General features: G+C 41.1%; 1 protein-coding gene across 4 annotated transcripts in view; it reads left to right on the top strand.

The window, feature by feature from the left end:
• Positions 1-16,194, top strand: part of SEPTIN11 (septin 11) — a 136,147-nt gene that overhangs the window by 30,862 nt on the left and 89,091 nt on the right. For all 4 annotated transcript variants that reach the window (XM_081812972.1, XM_081812973.1, XM_081812971.1 and 1 more), the window contains exon 2: positions 13,374-13,488. In XM_081812972.1, the coding sequence (XP_081669098.1) occupies positions 13,374-13,488 (115 nt within the window). The remainder of the gene's footprint in view (positions 1-13,373; positions 13,489-16,194) is intronic.

Raw genomic sequence — 16,194 nt, 5'->3', positions numbered from 1 at the left:
TATCCCCTAATTCTTAATCTGTTAATCTAGGAGCTTTGAGATGGAACCGGACCCCATCTAGTGAGAAGTCTGGGCTGCTGACCCAATCCCTTTGTGCTTTGTGGGAACAACGTGCATGAAATTGTAACCTGCTATTTGCTGCACATATTTTTCATCTACTTTTGAGAGCTAATGGGATTTTATAACAGATTGTTGTCTGTAGTATCCTCCTTGGGTCCTACTGATTATTCAGAAATACCATGATAATAATGATAATGAAAATGCCTCTCTAAGAGACAATGGAGAGGGTGGAGGGGACTGTGGGAACATTCTTTCTGTGGCAGCATGTGAAAAGAAGGTTTGTTTTGCATTAGCTGATCAGGACCAGAGAGCCAGCATCCCAAACCATCTAGCAATAGTAAAACTTTGAGTGTAGAGGAAAATTATAATACAGTCCCGTGGGTCTACTTTTCTAAGCACACCAAGATGTGTGAGAAAACCCCTAAACCAACTTTTTTTTTTTTTTTAACAGCTGAATGGATGCTTCTGTAATATGCAGTTAACCTCTTTAAGGCAGAGAGTTGTCTGTTCTGCTGGTGGGAGTATTTTTTTTTTAGAGGTTAATTGGTTCTATTTTTTGAGAAGGAGAATAGAGTAAGAAAGAAGAAAGCTTTCGCTTGATTAGTATGGCAGAAATTATAGTCCTAACTAATGGAGTCTGTTAGGGTCTCTGCAAGATATGCTTTTTTTTTTTTTTTAATGCTCTAAAGGAAGTTTGCATGAAATAGCTTACCATTTGGATGGTTGCCCAGGCTCGTAATCTGGGTTAAAACCTTGGCTAGAAGGCAGTTTTATACTCCAGATCCCTTGGTCTCCTGCTCTGGTGAGAAGATGTGTTCATAAGTGCTTTGGTTGGTAGGAAACGAAAAATCTTTCATGATGCAATTCTTCAGTGATTGCTCCTAGCTCCCATCTCTCACTCAACCCTGGAACACTCAGTGACAGAGCCTGGGCATGTATTTAGTTATGTATTGCTTATATTTATCTTCATAATACTTTAAGGAATATTTCCAGTAAACTGAAATGTGAACCAATTTTAAAGTTTTATATCCTCTACTCTTAATTATTCTTCAGTTTTTTCCAGTTCATTGATTTCCATGCCCTTTAGATCTCTTTGTTTTCCTGCTGCTTCTCTTGACTACTTCTTTCTCTCCTCCCGTCTCATTCCTTCCCTGCAGCAGTCTGAATCTAATTTTTATCTTATCATGACCTAGGTCGCGTTAAGATCTCATGCGAGATCTGTCCTCCTCTAAGAAAGCCTTACTTTTTTGCTATGGCCCCTGTCAATCTCCATTGTCCAACCTTGGTAACCTTTGTGTGTATTTCATCACCCAACATTTTGCGCTTGTCTTCTGTTTTATCTCAATGACTTTTCCCCCTAATAAGGGTTAAGTTCCTTAAAAGCTTTTGCATTTCCTAGAATTCTTATTATGTAGAAGCACCTAAATATTTGCAAAGTTTACTTTTGTTAGTGGTAACTTCCCTTGGTAACTTGAGAGAGATCTAGTTTCCTATGCTTTTACTAATTTGTCTTTTTTTTTCCTGGAGACTTAGTTGTGTTTTGTTTTGAGTTAGACAAGTGCTAATATTATCATATCCTAAAGTTAAACAGAAGAATATAGGAATATAATAACACAGAACCCTAAAGTGGCCCCCAATCCCTGATTTCTGGTGAACACACCCCGTATAACACCCAGAGCTTGGGAATATGATGGGATAATCACTCCTATGATTAAGTTATGTATGGCACAGCTGACTTTAAAATATGAAGATTATCATGGGTGGACCTGACCTAATCAGTCCCTTGAAAGGAACTGGATTCTTCTTGAAGAAGATTTGAAATGTGAAGAGGGACATGAGGGATTCCCTGTTGGCTGTGAAGACGAGATGGCCACATGGCTAGTCACTATGGGTGTCCTTTTGTGTCAGTCCCTGGCTGGTAGTGGGCATGGAGAGGAGAACTTCAGTCCTATAGTTGCAAGGAATTGAATTCTGACAACAACCCACATGAGCTTCCAGATCAGAACTCACCTTGGCCACCACCTTGATTTCAGGTGATATCCTGAGCAGAGAACCCAGCCATGCCCCATCCAGACTTCTGACCTTCACAACCAAGAGCTAATAAATAGGCGTTGTTTCAAGCCCCAGGTTTGTGATAATTTGTTACATAGCAATAGGAAATTAATACATGCCCCCAAATGTATGTAAACAACCTCTATTCCACCCTGATAGTGTTTCATCCAGGGCTGAGAGTAAGATGCAGTAGAACTTTTAGGAAGGCTTGAGAATTTTGGCCAGAATTGTTTAATACTTGCAGAGTGGTATCAAATGTTAATTTGTATGCTTATTTCCTGAGAATATATTTACCATGGCTTTGGGCATTTTTGGTATAGCCCCTCAATTTTCAGGGGCTGGAAATCTATCACTGCACTCAGAGATGTTTTAGACCAGCCTGGGTTAGGAACTGAATATGGCCTGAATATGGCTACTTTTAGTAGCCAGGTTGGGACTGAAATATCTCTGGTACTTTTGTTTATGACTGCCTTAGAGCTGGTTTGGATTTTTCCTCTTCTTTTTCAGGGACCACTATTACATGGTCATTACCATCACTGAAATCCCCTTCTATTATCAGAAAGGGACAGAAATAAATGATATCTTTCAAAAAGGAAGTGGCTAATTTATATCCGGTGACAGAAATGGTAGCATAGGGAAGGAAGTGTCCCATCCATATTTCATTATTTGCTGATTAATGCATTCAGCAAATAGAAAGACACAAACTGAGCTGTGATATTTCTCAGATAGGAAGCACTAAGGAATTGATGTGTGAATATGAGGAGTAGAACCATACATAAGAAGTCGAGGGGGGAAACTTCCAACTGATAAGCGCCGTTAATAATCTTGACCTCCTATTCATCACTGTTCTGAAAAAGTTTGTGTGGAAGCTATCCCACACTGTGGGCAGGGCAAATGAGCCACTGTGAAACATTTGGGTGGTTTTCTCCTCTGCAAGATAGGTGATATGTTTGAAACGGAATCCAGTTATTTGGGAATCCCACTGCAGAGCCAGAGGATTTTAAGATGATTATGACCCTCCTCCCTGGTTTTCTCATTAACTTTCCGAGGTGGCTAGCCATGGGGAAGGGCTTCTCATCATCTCTGTGATGTGCAGGGGTGCGAGAGAACAGCTGTAGCATCTGTTTCTAATTGGATCGTGCCTTTATAAATGCTTCTTGACTGTTTGTCACATTGCTTCCCTCCCACCTCCTCTTCCTCTGAGCGCTGCAGCATTTGTAAGGGTGTCTGGAATGCACATGTGGGCCTCGTCATTCCCAAACATGAGACTTTCTGCTGATCAGCACTTTGTAACGTTAGGCTGTTACAGGCATTAGTCACTTTGACTCAAAAAGAAGGAGTCGTCTTTGGAAACTTAAGAAAATGTCTTTTTTTGTTGTTGTTGTTAATTCTTGGCATGCAGTTAGATTGAAGCTCTCATAGTTCACACGGACTTTTAGAAAGACATTCTGTCTGTAAGAAGAAAGTGCTTCCACTTTGTACAATTTCTGGATTGCTGAAAGTCTGATTTACTAATAATTCAGCACTACCTCTCCCGTCCCCCTCCCCACCCCCTTGGGATCCAGGGTTGTAAGCAGCAGCTGGGGCTCTGTTCACTTCCGATACCCACTTCTAGGGACTGCTTTTAAACAGTATTTTTCCTAATTATGTGAGGAATTCATTTCTGTTGGGTCAGAGGTGGGACTTTCATCACAGACAAGCCAGGCAGATCTTGGAGGTGGTGTGGGCTGTTGCTGTGATGGGAGGTGGGATGTAGAGAAGACATAAGGGAGCTGGGGGCCCCTGTGGAGAACTAGAACCCGGGCAGTGCTGTTTCCCGGCTTGGGTGTCAGGCTTCCCTCAGCAACCACTATGAATTCTTACCTTCAGAGTCAGCCCAAGTGTAAGGGAGAGAAGGATGGACCAGGCACCAGAGCGCTGGGTGTCCCTGTGGCCCTGTCTTGCCACCTGGCCCGGTTTATAGGGAAAACCCATCAGTCACTGTACCTGCCTCCTTATCTGAGAATGAGGAGGTTGGAGAATATGACTGTGGTAAAATGTCACACACATACAAATTTTGGTGAAGCCTAATGGGAGTAGTGTTAGGAGAAGGGGAATATTCAAGTCATGAATCAGCTGATAGACGGGATTCAGTCTGTTAAAGGGTTGGGTGGGAAAGATTTGGCTAAAAAAAGGTGGTGGATGGTTATTTCATCTGGGCGCAGAGGAGAAAAGCCAGCTTGGTATGGATGTCCTCAAGAAGTCTTCACTTTTGAATTCAGAGGCCAGCAGGGGGTTTAATGATTATACAGTGGACTTCTTTTTTTTTTTTTTTTCCTGCAGGAGGTTGGAAGCCTACAAATTTATGTACATTTTTAATCAGGGTTAACAATATGCACGTTGATCAATGTTATTTTAGGGGACTCTCTGATATCTTGAAGTAGATGTTGCCATTTGACATAAGAAACAGTGAGGAAAGACAGATTTAAGTTAAATGGGGGATAGCATGAGTTCCACTTAGGAGATGTTGGCTTAGCAATGCCTGGGCTATGGATGCTCGGGAGAGAGGAGGAGCTGTGGGTTATGACAGGCAGTAATTAGCCTATGGAAGGTTCACCAACGTGGTGGGCAAGGAAGAGGCCATCTGAGAAAAGTGTGTAAACTGAGCTGAGGATAGAGAATTATGTTAATTCTTGCAACACCCTTGTGAAGTACTTTATCTTAAAGTTGGTAGAACTGAGGCTGAGAAGTTAAATGACTTACCCTATCTAGATCACACTGCTAAATAATGGCAAAGTTGCCCTGAGTCCTCTGACTTCCCCCACCAAGCAATTTCCACTGTACTGTTCTGCTTTTGTGCTCACTTTTATCACTTTCAATGTGATTGGGTTCTGTTATTAGAAAAAATAAATACTGGGCGCCTGGGTGGCTCAGTTGGTTGAGCGACAGCCTTCGGCTCAGGTCATGATCCTGGAGTCCTGGGATCGAGTCCCGCATCGGGCTCCCTGCTCAGCAGGGAGCATGCTTCTCCCTCTGACCCTCCTCCCTCTCATGCTCTCTCTCTCTGTCATTCTCTCTCCCAATAAATAAATGAAAATCCTTAAAAAAATTTTTAAAAAATGAGAAAAAATAAATACTTGTGTATTTTATCCTATCACCCATCTATTAGCCGCAATAAAAATTGCAGGATTACCTCCTCTGAAAGGATTTTTATTATTTATTTGTGATTTATTATTATCCTTTTTAGCATTTCCCAATGTTTAAAATCTTTTATTTTCTGTTTAAAAGGTGTGAGGTGTTTGTTTTGCAATAATTCAAATATTACAGAAATATAACACTTAGAAAGTAAAATTTCCCTATAGTCATACGACTCCCAAAGAAAACCCGCACACGTTATTTTTGCAAGGATCTGGAAAAGCAAAATTTGTTCCTTCTCTGGCAGTCTTTTGGAGAGACTTACTTTGAAATGACACTTGAAATTGGGGCAGTTACTCAATATGAATCAAGATCTTTTCTGGTTCTTTGGTGGTGTTTTTGAGGCTGGCTCCCTAGGTTTGTCAGTCAGAGCTGATCTACCTGGCTTTCTGACTTGGGGGCTGGCCCTTGGATGCTCCTTCTCAGTCCCCGCTTCCAGCTGGGCTACACTCAGGTTCTTTCCTCTTACGGTTTTCCTCCTAACTGTTCTCTCTTCTTCCTGGCTCTCTATTCTGCTGCTTGTGTGAGACAGTTTCCGTGGGGTTTTCTTGGCTCTGACTTTGGGTTTTCATGGTATAGATGACAAGCAGAATCACAAATGTTCTCCAAGTCATCCTTAAAGAACGCGATCCTCATTGGTAATGAGATGCTTCAGACATTTTATATTATGGAAATTACCCCAGCATTGCCTAGCCTTGAAAACATCCCCATGCGGACTTCATAGTTGTGGCTTGAGATATTTAGCATTCCAGTGTTTTCCCTTTTGCATGGGAACTAAGGGCGTTTCCCATCTTCCCACCAACTCTTCTTTCTTCAAAAGAGAATATGAAACCAGTTCAATACTTTCTAAAATGTAGTTAGATAAGAGTGTGTATTTATGAAAATGGTCAATCAGGCAGTTGGGTAAAACTTCTTGGGCAGTTTGTGAGGCCAGGATTTCTCCAATATTGGCTGGTGTTCGGTCAAGGATTTCAGGTAAGGAATAGCATGTTCTTCTCTGCCTATCTTCAACTAGGTGGCATCTGTACACTGAAACAGGACCTCAAAACAAGACACTACCTGAGGTGAAGAAGGGACATGTACCTCCTCTTTTCTCTGAGTGGGCATCTTCTTTATGGAGGGAAAGACAGAGCAAAGGGAGTATGTCCCACGATTGTATCTCAGCTTCACTTAAAATTGGACATTCGTTTTCTTAAGACTTGAGTCTTAATCATTTCTACTTCCTTCCATCAGGCAATGCTGGTCAGAAATACTCTTTGTTTTCATCGGAATACATGAAACTTGCACATCAACTGTACATAGGGGCTATCTGCTAAATTAATATCCGAAAATGCTGCAGACTAACGCTGTTTTTACACACTGAAGGCTGGTGCCAGTCACGTGAGTTATAAGGTTGCACTGCATCCTGCACTTTTGCATAGTTGATGATTATATATTTGTGACTATTTGACTAACATCGATGTGCCCCACTAGACTATGGTCTGTGAGTTAGGGATGCTTTGTTTCCTCACCATCACCTCCTTAGCATTTAGCACAGTATCTAGCACACGTTGGTATTCAATAAATATTTGTTGAATGAATGAAAGCATGAATAAAGATTTACTTTTTTTTTTCTGGAACACAGATGATTAACTTACACAGAAGAGTTATTTCCTGTTTTGTTTCGAGGCTATAAATCCACTTTTCAAAAATCTCGTGGAAGACAGCAGATACAGCTGAAGGAAAAAATGTTTTTAAGCAGGGCAGTTGTAAAGGGTGAACTTTTTATAACTTTTTTAAAAACTAAGTCATAATTATTATAATTAAGCTGGAAAACAGAGGCAAACACACAGATTTCTATTAGGTTTGGAGTTTCCTAGGATAACTGATAGAAACTCGCTTTGAAGGGTCATTTAAAAATTGAGCTGTTTTGTTTTGGCAAGAGAAAATATACTACCAGGAATTTTTTGCCTTGTGTTGGCTGTCTTCAAGCAACATGACAGAATTGGATTTATGCATCTGTGATTTTCAGATTCAAGAAACCTTAGAATTAACATTAGAACCAAAGACTTTGTTTAGAGGCCTTTTAGTGAAATCTCCTCATTTACAGATGAGGCTTTGACTTGGGTCAATATAACTTACCATCTATACTATGAGGCTTTGAGAAGAATGTAATTGCCACTTCTTGTCAACAAAATCTCCAGCTCTCTGAATGCATAAAAGTTATTGCTCAAATTTAAAAAAAATATCATTTTAAAGGGGTGAAATCTTTCTAAATTTAAATGGTAGTATCTATTTTTAAAGATAAAAATTATGTCTAATTGTTTGCAACATACATTAAAACATCTATCACCTTGGTAACGTGTTCCCATGCTTCTGCTGGCTGATAAGGATCAGCAGCCATAGATTACCTAACCACACCAGGGAAGCCTTCAGTTTTAAAAGCAAAGAAAGGGGATATCATTTCACTTTGAATATGGTGAATAGAACCCATCTGTGCACATCCAGTTTCAGGAGGCTCTGAGCTGGATTAAAATAGAGGGGAAAAATGAAGAGGGGAATCCGGAATGGTTTCCAGCTGTGGAGGATGTTGATGCCGGCAAATAGGAATGTGATTCTATGGCTTTTTCCCCAGCTTTGTAAATGACTTTCCTATTTAGGGTGAATTTTCTTTCAGCTAGAATCTTCTCTCTCTCCTCTACTTCCTTTTTGTTCATTCTGTTCTTCCCTTTGTGATTTTTCTTTCTTGGTTAGTCTGCGGGTTTTTCCAATCAGCAGCATCTCCTGGCATGCTGAACAGCGCTGGCAGAGCTCATTCATTTCGGATTTTAAAATCAGTCATCTTTTCCTCCCACCTAATTAGAAAAAGGAAACCCAGGTTTCCTGAGGACCTTAAGTGCTAGGCACTCTCATACTTACTGATTCCTTAGCTCCTCCCAACCACCCTGCCAAGTGCTCCATCAGAGACTAAGAAAAGTAGGAAGCAAAGCTGGGATTCAAATCCATGGCTTTCTGACTCCAAACCCCTTGCCATCCTGCTCCTGGTTAAGCAAGATTTGGAGTTGTGGTACTTATTTTATTTTATTTTATTTAGAGAGAGAGAGAGCGCACGCAAGCACATGGGGAGGGGAGGGGCAGAGGGAGAGAGAGAATCCCAAGCCAGCTCCATGCCCAGCATTGAGCCTGATGTGGGGCTTGATCTCATGACCTCGAGATCACGACTGGAGCTGAAATCAAGAGTCAGATTCCCAACCGATTGAGCCACTCAGGTGCCCCTGTGGAACTTCTTTTAAAACAGCACTCAGAATGTAGGTGTTGGCACACATTCTTAAATAATTTACTTTATGATTATTTTAGTAATGAAGTCAGCTAGGCATCTTCTGAAAAAATGTGTTGATTATAAACTTCCGAGTATACATTCATAGTAAAGTGACCCTTTGGGCATAAACGGCATTTATCTAGAAGGCTTCTGCAAGCTGGACTTTTGTTCCCCTGGTAGAGTTGGGGAGCTCTGGCCTCCAAAAGGTGTTCTTGAATTTCCCTAGCCAAAAGCTTCTTCTCATATCAACCATAAAGTCATGGTATTCATCACTTTAATCCTTAGTGGTATTACATTAATTGATGTCCTGTCTCTACTGCTAATGGTAAACCTCTTTTTTTTTTTTTAAGATTTATTTATTTTAGGGGTGCCTGGGTGGTGTCAGTTGAGTGTCTGACTCTTGGTTTCAATTGGGGTTGTGATCTTGGGGTCCTGAGATCAAGCCCCGAGTCGGGCTCCATGCAGAGCATGGCGTCTGCTTGGATTTCTCTATCCTTCTCCCTCTGCTCCTCACCCCCCCCCACCATGCTCTCTTTCTCTAAAGGGAGAGAGAGAGAGAGCATGTGAGTGCACAAGTGGGGGAGTGGGGGGAGGGGCAAAGGGAGAGGGAGAGAGAATCCTCAAGCAGGCTCCCCACTGAGTGCAGAGCCCAATGTGAGGCTTGATCCTAGGACTCTGAGATCATGACCTGAGCCGAAATCAGGAGTCGACCGCTTAACCAACTGAACCACCCGGGTGCCCCTAAATGGTAAACCTCTTAAGGGCGGGAAGAGTGTTTATCAATGAATAACAAAAATAACATCTGGTCCCTTACTGCTTTGAACAGTGAGTATTTTTGAATGAGCAAATAAATAATTGTGTCCATGAGGAGGTGACCCGAAAAGAGAAAAATGAGGTTGTTAAATTACTTTATACCATAGAATTAGTCATAACCCATTTCAAGATGGAGTAGGCATAGAAATCATGTAAGTACAAATCCTCCATAGATAGATTAGCAAATGGAGGACTAAATCAACTAAGGTCTTATAGTCACTTACGTAGTGGTTCCATGTTGGCACTTTCATTTAAAGAATGGTCAAAACTAAGCCTTATATTACTGGCCTCATGTGCTGTGGCTGCAGAAATCGAGGTCTGGCCTTGGCATTGCCAGGACCAGTGGAAATATATTTAGAGCTACTTTGCCAGTTCTAATTCTCACCTTCCATTTCTTACGGTTGCCAAAGAATTATGACTTCAGAGAGTTTTTTTTTTTCTCCCTACTTTAACGTATTGGATTTTGATAACAGCTAAAACCATTGTATTGTCTGGGGCTGTCTGAGAACTTAGTAGATCATCCTGCTGTACCAGTGACTAAGTGCAAGGTCTCTGGATTCTACAACCTGACTTCTGGGATCAGATTTCAGCTCCTCAGCTTACTAACTGTGTGATGTTGGACAAGTTACTAAACTTAAGTGCCTCTGTTTTCTCATCAAAAATTGAGGTTGGGTCATAATAGTAACTATCTTATAGAATTGTTAAGATAAATTAACGAGTTCATTATTAAGGCTTTCCTGGAACATTGGAAATGGTCAATAAATGTTAGCTGTTATGATGGTCCTGGCATACCAAATGGCTTGACCCATCTTTATCCAATCATCATTTTCCTTTCATTGGTAAGGGGTATGTTTACTGAAATTCTCTCTGAGATTTAATAATAAAGATAATGCTGGAGATCACATTTCAGCAGTATCTGGAAGGTTTGGATATGTAAACATTGACTATAAGGTCTTCCCAGATCGAGGAAATGGTGTGAATAAACTCTGATGGGGAGAAATGTGGGGTTGTCTCAGGAATAGTAAGGAATTCAGGTTAGCTGCAGTGAAAGGTGTCCTGTGGGGAGAAGTGGGAGATTAGGTAGGAGATTAGGGATTAGCCCATGGAGGCCCTGAGATGGCAGTCCAAGGAGTTTGGATTGGGGGCCTTTGAGTTCAGAGATCCCTTTTGCAGCAAAGTAGAGAGTGGAGGGATTAGAGGGAATGGGGTGGAGGTAAGGGGACCAGATAGAAGGTGGTTAAGTGAGTAGGAATAAAGAGGAGGAGGATATGGTCTTGATAACACTTTGGAATTTATGCAAGGGATGAGAGGGCATAACCTAAGTGCCATTAACAGAAATAGGGTTTGGGATGGAGAAATATGATTTCAGTTTCATGAACATCAGTTTGAGGTACAGGTGGGACAACCCAAGAGAATCATCCCTTTGATAGAGATTCAGAACTGGAACTCAGGCAAAAAATTCAGTATTAGAGATAAAAAGCTGAGAGTCATTTCCAGATGTGTGACAGTGGTTAAGGACATGACAATATATGAAATTCCCTAAGACTGCACCCATAGACTCAAAAGAGATCTTACACTTTTTGGAGGAGAGATAGCTAAGGCAAGAAGCAGTAAACATGGTGACCTAAAATTCTGGGGCGTAGGAATTCAGTTCAGCTGCTGTTGTGTGTGACTTAGAGCCTTTCTTTGCTTTTCCTACAGCGCTTTCCAGTTTTTAAGCCTGCTCGTGAACCACAGGAGGAACTTCCTACTTCCCTTTTCCCAATCACATACTGATGGCCAGTGACCCTCCAAGTTCCTTTAATACTAGGCAGAGAATTAGGCTCAAATTATGAAATTCTAAAATGGCAATATAAAATTTACATATTTCATATTACAAAGTTAGAAGACAGACTCTGAAGAAATAAATTTAAATTTAAAAAATTTCAAGACCAAACTGTTTTATAACCCTTCATTTTGTATGTGGTTTTCAGTGGGTATAAAAATACTCAGTGGGTGTGTGGGTGGTTTCTCGTGTTTTGGAAATGGTGAGAATATGAGATGCTGTGCATTGGGTTCTGGGATGAGAGCTATAATTACTAACTCTGATTCTTTCCCAGGATTGGCTCATGGGTGGATATCTATCTGAATCTAAAAACCCAACAATGCAGAATCCACAGTAATAAACCACTCCCCCCGCCTCCCCCGCCCCACCGGAAATGAAAAGAATTGTTGTGGTGGGGAAGAGGGGGGAGTGTAGGATGATGGTTCTTCCCTGCCTTGCCTCCTTTCAGGCCATTCACTGACTGTTCAGGTCAGAGATGCAGCTCAACTGAAGGCTGGTGTGGTGGCATCTCCCGGCCTGATGCTCAACAGCCACCGCACAGCTGTGGTGGAAAGAGTTCTAAATATAACCCAGACTCATTTCAAATCCTCCTCCCCCAAGTCTTGGAGGATGTGGTAAACACCCTAAAAATACCTGATGTCTGAACCTTTGAGGTATGGAAGAGGAAGGGGCAGGTGGTAGAATGAGGTCCATGTGGTGGTGTGAGGAGGCCTGGCCAGCTACCAGGCCTGCTGCCCATGGGGGCCTCTGCCCGTGGGGGCCTGCCACCAAAGCTGCTTGGGGAGCTTTCGACCATGCCATCCTGTTCAAGGATAAGTGCCTACTCTTGAGTCTCATATTCATTGTTGGCAGGTTTCAAGGAAACTATTCATAGACTAGGCATCTGCTCTCTGTCCCATTGACCTCAAACCTGCAGCTGCCACCATGGTATTCGGGCAGTGTGCCGGTTTTTAGTTGTATTTCACAGAATTAGAATTCTAGAGCGGCAAGGACCTTAGCCATTATGTTGTTCATAAAACATTCCTTTAAAATCATTGTATTTAGGGAGTCCTATTTCTCTGCCTAGATGGTGACCATAGTGATGTGAAAATGGAGTCTCAGTCCTTGACTATTAAAAGAAATCACTGTCATCATTATGTAACAAATAGAAGAATAATGAAAACCAATCTTTTAAAAAATATCATTGAAATGATCCTGTGCAAAGCTTTTTCTTTTTTATTAAAAAAATAGGGTTTTGAGACTCATTTTCTCATTCAAACTTCAGTATTTTGAATATTAAAGATCACTGGTAACAGAGCCAGAAAGAACACGACGAGTCTTGTTTTCAAGGAGGCTTTCAATATCTAGTTTCTGGAATCCCAAACCATAACCATGATGTTGTAATTGAAGGACCATAGCTCACCTCTGTTTTCTTGGGAAAGAAAGTTTTCATAGATTACCTCTAGTACATATGAGATGCATTCAAAGTCATGGAGGCAGTCAGCACCATTATAAAATAGCATGAATCATCCACGTTTTTAAGTGTATGATAACTACCTTATCCCAGTCTCCTTCAGTAAACTCTGAGAAGGCCCAGTGAGTGCAGAGCCTGTGTTGGGTGCTGCGCAGGGGAAAGCAAAGATGCCCCAAAAAGCCTGTATAGCTGATGGTGGAGACAAGACCAATTCAAGAGCTGAATAGTTTTAAATATGTTGCATTTATGGTGGTTACAGAATTTTTATAATTGTAACAAGTATGTATCTTCCATTCTGAGGGTCTCAGAGTTCCTTCTGTATCTAAAAGAGTGTTACTTATTTTACACTCTGGATTGAAAGTAAATTGAAAATTTTTCTTGAATTCTTGAAGCCATCAACATGGTTTTTTTTTTATGTCACTTAATGCATATCTGAAATAGCCACCTCTAGAAGCTCATATTTCCCTGGACCAGGACACTTGTAACCAGAAGTGAGATTCCTTGGGAGAGAGTCTGCTTTGGGAGTCAGTGTGATTTTGTGGAAGAGCAACTGAAGGCAAGGAGGATGTGGGTTTAGAGGGAATCTTCTTTTTCCATGCAGTTAAGAAGAGGGGGAGGGAGAGGGTACTATCCACAATGTGTGGTAACTCAGGTGGCATAGTTCATGAATTCTCAAACCTTTCCCTCTGAAATTCCAGAATGAAGAGCTTCGGAACTTGTCCCTTTCTGGACATGTTGGATTTGACAGTCTCCCGGACCAGCTGGTCAATAAATCTACTTCTCAAGGATTCTGTTTCAACATCCTGTGTGTTGGTAAGTGACTCATCTCTTGCTGCTGAGCAGGGAGTCTGATCCTTAGGTGTTGGCAGGTGACTATCAGAGGGGCACATTTCAGGGAAATAGGGCAATGATATTTTTACTTTTCTTTCTTTCATTAGTAAAGTAAGACAATAATACACACTGTATATATGTCACATAGTTACACAGATTGAGACTTGTATTTGGTAAATGTTTCATAAGCTTTGCGATGTTACTCAAATTGTTATTTTTATTTGTGTCACACATTCAAGTGGTCAGTTCAGTATTGTTATTAAAACACTTATTTTAATTTTTGGTGGGGGGAGGGACTTAGATCCTAACTAGACTATAGGAAGTAGAAAGAAGGAAGTGATATGAACACACATAGTAAGATCATTCAAAAGCATTTTTAGAATTTATGACTACAGTGCAATAGTAACCTCCATTGAAGTCTTTTCAAAGATATACAACCTAATATAAGTAAAACCTGAAATTACTCTAACTTCCTTAATAAACATAATGTTTACATTTTTGATTTTTAGAGCAAAAGAATTTAAAATTCTGTTTTATATTTGAAATAAATTTTCTGCCCAAATTATCAAATTAAACTTTTGTCTTTAAATTGGAATCTAAAACTGACTTAGTTTATTCCTGGTAGATAAATGGAAAAAACCCCAAGAGAATTGATTTATCTGTCTCCTCAGTATGTTTTATTCATATCTTGTAGATGTTGTACATTAGTCTAGGCCTCTGGCCTTGGTATTTTTCTTCTTTCTAGCCATATCCTTTTTAAAGGAAAGGCAGAAAAGAAGGTGGGGGGCGGGGAGAGGAAAATAGAAGTATAAATCTGTTGGGTTGAAGCAGAGATGCCCCTGGCACAGATAACGGCCTTTCCTTCTTTGTCAGTCCTGATGAATGGCCAGGCTGTACAGCAGTGAAATGGTTTGGGCTGCATTGTTTTGTTGCCATTGTCCTCTTGTTCTCTGGGTGTATGTTTCGGAGACATCACTCTGAGCTAGACCAGAAGAAATTACATATGTAGCCAAGTGGACCATCCTTCCCCTAAGCTTGGCAGAATGTACCAGACTTATTTCTCTTGTCCAAGTAAAATGAAGTGAATTTTAAAAAGGTAGGCATTGAATATAAGAACCACCATTTTAAAAATTTGTTAGTTATTAGGGGAAGGGCCAGATATTTTCTTTTTCAAAAAACCTGAGCATATTCAGTGTAGCCCCTGTATTGGGTGTTCATTTGTAGAAAGCCACAAACGACTTGTACACTATAGACCAGCTTGCACTCTGGCGTTATGTCTGAAAGCGCTGGATAAGACAATAACTGGAGAGAAACATGACCAAAGAAGCCAGCTCTCATGCATTCCCCTTTCCCCTACATGAAGCTGTTTAAAATTCAGCAGGGGAGCTCCTAAATGGCAGCTCGTTCTACAGAGTGGCATAAATGAGTTGTCTTTTCTCTTAGGGTAAATGCTCATTGCAGAGCAGGGCAATTCTTCATTAGCGTAGCAATTTGTTGGCAATTTGTTGATTTTCTATTGAAAAGCGTGCTAAATTAGAGGACAGTTACTATTCTGGCTTCTCTTCCCTGCCTCCCTCAGCCCTGTCTCCAAAATCAGCTTCAAGAATACATGTGAGAGTTATATCCCAGCCCCTGCATGTAGGATAATGCCTTTCAGTGGGATTGGGTTTGCTGGAAGGACCTGTTTTGACCTGGTGTGTGGTGTGCAGTGGGGTGTATTGGCTCATTGGCTGACCCTGTGTGTTCAATAGCACAATTATGATGCCAGTTGGAATTCATCACAAGCCACATCCACATTGCCCAGATGGATCTGTAAAGCAGCTGCTATTCTGACTGTACTGGGTAGGTGATAATGCCTATGATTTTTAGATTTTTATTCTGGGCTCATTCTTAAACATGTTTAAAATTAGTTTTTTAATTTAAAATAATACATACTTGTTTTTTAAAAAATTATAAGCTCTCCCTGCCCCCTTTCCCCTCCTGCCCTCATTTCCATTCCACAGAGGTAGCACTGTGGAATCCTTCTAGAAATCTTCTACATTTTTCTGTACTTAAAAAATTATTTTTGGTGGCTTAAAACAACACTGGCTTATTATCTTACGGTTCTTTAGAAGTCCCATATGTGTCTTACCAGGCTAAAATTAAGGCATCCACAGGGCTGAGTTTCTTTCCAGAACCTCTGGGGGAACACACATTTCCTTGCTGTTGCCAGCTTCTGGAGGCCGCCTGCATCCTTGGCTTGTGGACCCTTTCCTCCATCTTCAAAGCCAGCAGTGTTGTGTTTCTCTCTGTTTTTGTATTAGGAAAATTTCCACAGAGAATTCCAGAAGTCCAGTTTAAAGATTTTTTTTTTTTAAAGATTTTATTTATTTATTTGAGACAGAGAGAATGAGAGAGACAGAGAGCACATGAGAGGGGGGAGGGTCAGAGGGAGAAGCAGGCTCCCTGCTGAGCAGGGAGCCCGATGCGGGACTCAATCCCGGGACTCCATCCCGGGACTCCAGGATCATGACCTGAGCCGAAGGCAGTCGCTTAACCAACTGAGCCACCCAGGCGCCCCCAGAAGTCCAGTTTAAACTCAGTTAAGAGGCCTCTGCAACTCCAAAGCACGCTAAAAAAGTAATATATTGAATCACGTAATTAAGAACAACTGGCTCTAGGGAATCACAGAGTGTTTTCAAGGCTGGG

Source organism: Leptonychotes weddellii, chromosome 2 (genome assembly GCF_054177405.1).
Source record: "Leptonychotes weddellii isolate Sample4059 chromosome 2, ASM5417740v2, whole genome shotgun sequence".
NCBI classification, from domain to species: domain Eukaryota; kingdom Metazoa; phylum Chordata; class Mammalia; order Carnivora; family Phocidae; genus Leptonychotes; species Leptonychotes weddellii.
The sequence above is the reverse complement of the archived record's forward strand: the minus strand, read 5'-3'. Positions and strand labels throughout refer to the sequence as shown.